Genomic DNA, 4,983 nt, shown 5'->3' with positions numbered 1-4,983 from the left:
CAAAAAGAAACAGGGCAGAGTCGATACTTACCGAACAACAAAATCGCAAGAAGGAGATGAATGAAACAAGAATCACAACAAAGAAAAGAGAAGGTGAGTCAGAGATTCGATAGAGGAGAAGGGAAAAATTCATGTTAGGAGACTTTTGGGAGAGAGAGAAAAGATTTAAAAAGAAATAAAAATAAAAATTAAAAATTCTGATAACTCCCTCATCCCACAAATCTCTCTCCTACAACCCCTCAACTCAGAATCCTAGCTCACTTGAAACTCTTCTAGTTAAACAAGCAAAAATAACATCTTGCTCGCGTAGGGATTTGAACTCCAAACCTCCAACACACTAACACACATCTTAACCACTAGACCAGCAGACCCATTCTGATATGTTTTTACAAATGATTAACTATAAGCCCGTTGAACAGAGATAGGGCTTAATTCCAAAAATAATCAAAATTTTCCAAAGCTATGGCTTGAACTTGGGACCTTTCACATACACCTAGAACACATAACCACTGAAAAAGATACCTAATTGTGTCAATTAATTGAAAAAATAAAATAAAATTTGGGGAGCTACAACTCGACCCCCTAAAAGAAAATTTTGTCCTTGAAATTTACCTAATCAGAATAGATGAGGAAATTGCTGACGTATCGCATCCTCAGGCTCCCACATAGCCTCATCAATGCTATGGTTATGCCATAGAACCTTAACAAGTTGAATAGATTTCCTTCTTAGAACCTTTTTGTCACAATCCAGAATCTGAATCGACTCCTCCTCAAAGGTCAAGTCTGGCCTAACATCAATATCTTCAACAGAACCAATGTGCGTAGGGTTCGAGTGGTAGCACCTCAACATCGAGACGTGGAACATATCGTGAATACGGTCTAACTCTGAAGGTAGCTCCAACTGATAAGTATCCGGTCCTACTCGCTTTAGAATTTGGTATGACCTAATAAACCTAGGGCTCAACTTGCCCTTGTGACCGAACCTCAGAACCTTCTTCCATGGCGAGACATTCAGAAACACGAAGTCCCCCAAAGAATACTCAATTTCATGTCTCTTTAGATCAACATAAGACTTCTACCTGTTAGAAGCTACCTTCAGGCGATCCCTAATCAGTCAAACCTTCTCCTCAGTCTTGGAGACTAACTCGGGACCCAGAACTCGTCGTTTACCCAACTCAGTCCAACACAAGAAAGTGCGAAACTTATGACTATACAGAGCTTCATAAGGTGCCATCTGAATGCTAGACTGGAAGCTGTTATTATTGGCGAACTCAACTAGAGGCAAATAGTCCTCCCAACTGCCTCGAAAATCAATCACACAACTCTCAACATATCCTCCAGTATCTGAATCACCCTCTCCGATTAACTATCTATCTGAGGATGGAACGCAGTACTGAAGTCCAATCTCGAACCCAAAGCCTTATGCAACTTCCCCCAAAACTGAGACGTGAAACGAGGATCCCTATCAGAGACGATCGAAACTGGTACCCCATGCAGTCTTACTATCTCAGAAATATAAAGCTTTGCCAGACTCTGTAGCGAATAGTCACTATGAACCGGTATGAAGTACGCTGACTTGGTCAATCGATCCACGATGACCCAAACAAAATCCTTCTTAGTGGGTGTCAAGGGTAACCCACTAATGAAGTGTAACACCCCGTACCCGAGACCATTGCCGGAGTCGAACACGAGGTGTTAACGGACTTAATTCATTTACTTACACAATTCATTTTAAAATTTCCAGACAAGCTGGCTAACTGCATCACAGTAACTTTAAAAATCATATCTAAATTTCCAAAACTCAAAAACCGATTCCGTAAATTTTTCCTGAAACTAGACTCATATATCCATCTAAAAATTTTTTTCTAGAATTTTTGGTCGGGCCAATTAGTACAGTTTATTAGTTAAAGTCCCCTATTTCGGGGTTCGACTACTCTGACCTCTGTGTATTACGAATTAGATATCTCCCTGTACAGAGCTTCAATGACTATGCCGTTTGTCTCTAATAAAACTAGACTCAATAAAAAATCTGTACATATAAATCATGACTTATAATTATCTTTGTAAAATTTATGGTGAATTTCCAAAGTTATAACAGGGGATCCAGAAATCGTTCTGGCTCTGTTTCACAAAAATTTAAACATCTCACAAAATATAGCCCATATACCTGTTTTGCTTCTTCCATATGAAAATAGACTCATCAAGCTTCGATTCCATATTTTATTCATTATTTAATTCTATTTCTGCTATTTTTAGTGATTTTTTAGACTCACTTCACTACTGCTGTCTGAAAAATGTTTTGTGGTAAATTTTACCTATTTCATGGTTTCCATGGATTAGATAGTAATTTGACATACATAGGACCAAATATGATCATAATTAGCCATTCCAATGGCTGATCATTTACCTAACATTTCCATATCACTCAATAACCATATCATAAGACCATGCATATATACACAAAATGATTTTAATGCCATACTCAAATTATACGAGCCATTTTCGCATGGCTATACACGCATACATTACCAAAAGGTATTTAATTAACAGCAAAAGTCATCCCTATACATGCCATTATCAAAGTTCAACAAAAATATACCAAAAGGGCTTAGATAGTGTGGACGACTTGACTTTGACACTCCGAGTCCGATGGTGACGAACAAAATCTATAAAGCAGAGAATTAAAGCAAAAGATTAAGCACTTGATGCTTAGTAAGTTTAAGTAATGAAATCATTTAAAAGAGTGGCATAATAATATCAAAGTTTATTTGTTTCATCCTTTGGCGAATAGAAAATAACTAAGGTACTACTTTTATCATTCATATCACAAAGGTGAAAGCAATATATATATCCAACTAAATTCATTCTATAGTCGAATACGTTCATCTCACATTTCCGTGTCAATCTCATGCATATACACCTACATCTCACATTTGTGAAGTTGAACTCTCTAATTGAACTCATACATCATAATCGGATCATAAGCGTTGAATGATTTTAAGCAAATGGTCTAAGCATCCCCACCAATTTCAAAGTCATAATTTAACATAATCATATTCATAGCGAGAGTAAATTACTTACCTAGTTATCTTCTTGTAAGTAGCACATTTGTTTAAAATTGTTTCAACATGTATTATATGATTTCTCGTCACGAATATTTACGAGTTTTCAACTCAATATTATGCCGTCACAGACGCCCTTCGGAACCAAGCCCGATTCTTAGCGCTGACTCAAAAAGCCCTTCAAGACCAAGCTCGGATTATGACATTGGCCCAAAGGCCCTTCGAAACTAGGTTCGGTTATGACACTGGCTCAAAAGCCCTTCGAGACCAAGCTCGGATTATGACACTGGCTCAAAAGCCCTTCGAGACCAAGCTCGGATTTAAACCCCAATTATCATTCCCACATATATGTATATATATGTAATTGCTTTATCAAATCATAAGCTAAGTTCCATTACTTAAAAACTTACCTCGAGTATAATTTGGGGCAGTTACGGATAGACTACTCACCGCTTTCTCCTTTCCTTTATCGATTTTGATCCCTTAGCTCTTGAGCTTAAATTTAAACAAATAAATTTATTTAATTATTTTTCACTTGGGCAATTCCATTCAATACATGTATGTCATACAATTTAAGTACAATGACCTTGTTCAATACTATTTAAACATCATGCATTATCAATTTCATCAACACCATCTAACTTCATATAGAAACACATATCATCCTAAGTTTACACAAGTCAAATGCATCATTTAAATTGTCAAAGTCCACTAAATCTACTATTATAGCCTTATAAGATATATATATATATATATATTTATTACTAAGTTTAACAAAACATAATATACGACTAAGCAAGCATTCGTACATGAATCATTACTCAACTTTACCAATTGGATAATATGCTTAAGACACCATAAAATACTCCAAATTCTTTTCTCATTAATTCGACTAACTAATTAAATGTTATGACACATTATAAAATAACCTTACAACCACAAAGAAAGTTCGATAATAAGTCACAATTTAGTCATATCTCTCTATCATAATTTCTTCACTTAAACTGAATTAGCAAGCCCATATAGTCTTTGGCCGAATGCTATTTAACCCAAGTCATCAAGAGTTTTATTATTTAACACTTTAGATATCAATAGCTAAATAGGTTAGTTGTACATATATATATATATCGTCCAAAACCGAACATAAGAATTTTTCATATATCTAACATTTATTAAATTATTCAAAACCTCACTAGCAAAATATCATGTACTATTTGAACCAAAAAAAATCAAACACCTAGCTTATCCATTTCAAAACACTTAAGCGGCCTTTGATCAAGACTTTAAACAAAGTCTATGTTCGGCTATCACACATATGGGTATTATTAGTTTAAAGTTTTAACAAGATTAATTTCTTTCATCAACAATCTTTTTGTTTCTTTTTCCATCAAAACTTAAGGGTAAAAAAAAAAAATCAAGTTCTTCTCTTATATACCATAACCAAAAGTTCCATTCAACCCTCTAAATTCAAAATTTTAGTATGGGCTAGGTAAAAAGCATGATGATTAACCTAAAACAAACTAAGATTTCAAAAAAAATTAACATAATTTACTAACCTTCTCTTCATTCAAAAGGCCGAATGCCCCCCCTCTTTTTCTTCTTCTTGTACGGCTAAGAAGAACAAGGTGATACTTTGTTTTCTTCACCATTCCTTTCCTTATTTTAATTACTTTTCCTTTTTATTTAGTTATGTTATAAAATATAAAGCTACTAACTAATAATTAATACATATTATATGTATATGATCCCATCATGGCCGGCCACTACTTATCATAAATGGAAATTTGACATGCAAACCCATCATTTTTATAACATGCATTAATAAGTCACTTCAACATTTGCCTACCACATTTCTAAATTTTCTCACATAAGTCCTATTTAATAATTTCGCATACAAATGACAAAATTGAAGCATGAAACT

At 34.6% G+C, this 4,983-nt stretch overlaps 1 protein-coding gene across 1 annotated transcript; it reads right to left on the bottom strand.

The window, feature by feature from the left end:
• Positions 1 to 616: 616 nt before the first annotated feature.
• Positions 617 to 1,234, bottom strand: LOC108481871 (uncharacterized). Its single transcript, XM_017784939.1, has 2 exons — positions 1,121 to 1,234; positions 617 to 901 (listed from the first exon to the last, which is right to left on the bottom strand). Exons 1-2 carry the CDS (start codon positions 1,232 to 1,234, stop codon positions 617 to 619), a joined length of 399 nt encoding a protein of 132 aa, XP_017640428.1.
• Between the last annotated feature and the right edge of the window lie 3,749 nt (positions 1,235 to 4,983).

Source organism: Gossypium arboreum, chromosome 1 (assembly GCF_025698485.1).
Source record: "Gossypium arboreum isolate Shixiya-1 chromosome 1, ASM2569848v2, whole genome shotgun sequence".
Lineage (NCBI taxonomy): Eukaryota > Viridiplantae > Streptophyta > Magnoliopsida > Malvales > Malvaceae > Gossypium > Gossypium arboreum.
Note: the sequence above shows the minus strand (reverse complement) of the source record. Positions and strands in the feature narration are given on the sequence as shown.

What these genes read in the sequence shown, in the direction of transcription:
- LOC108481871 (XM_017784939.1), bottom strand. Translation starts at nt 1,234, where the DNA reads ATGGCACCTTATGAAGCTCTGTATAGTCATAAGTTTCGCACTTTCTTG. An exon ending in TCTCCAAGACTGAGGAGAAG is followed by an intron (nt 902 to 1,120) that starts GTTTGACTGATT and finishes GATACTTATCAG; the next exon opens with TTGGAGCTACCTTCAGAGTT.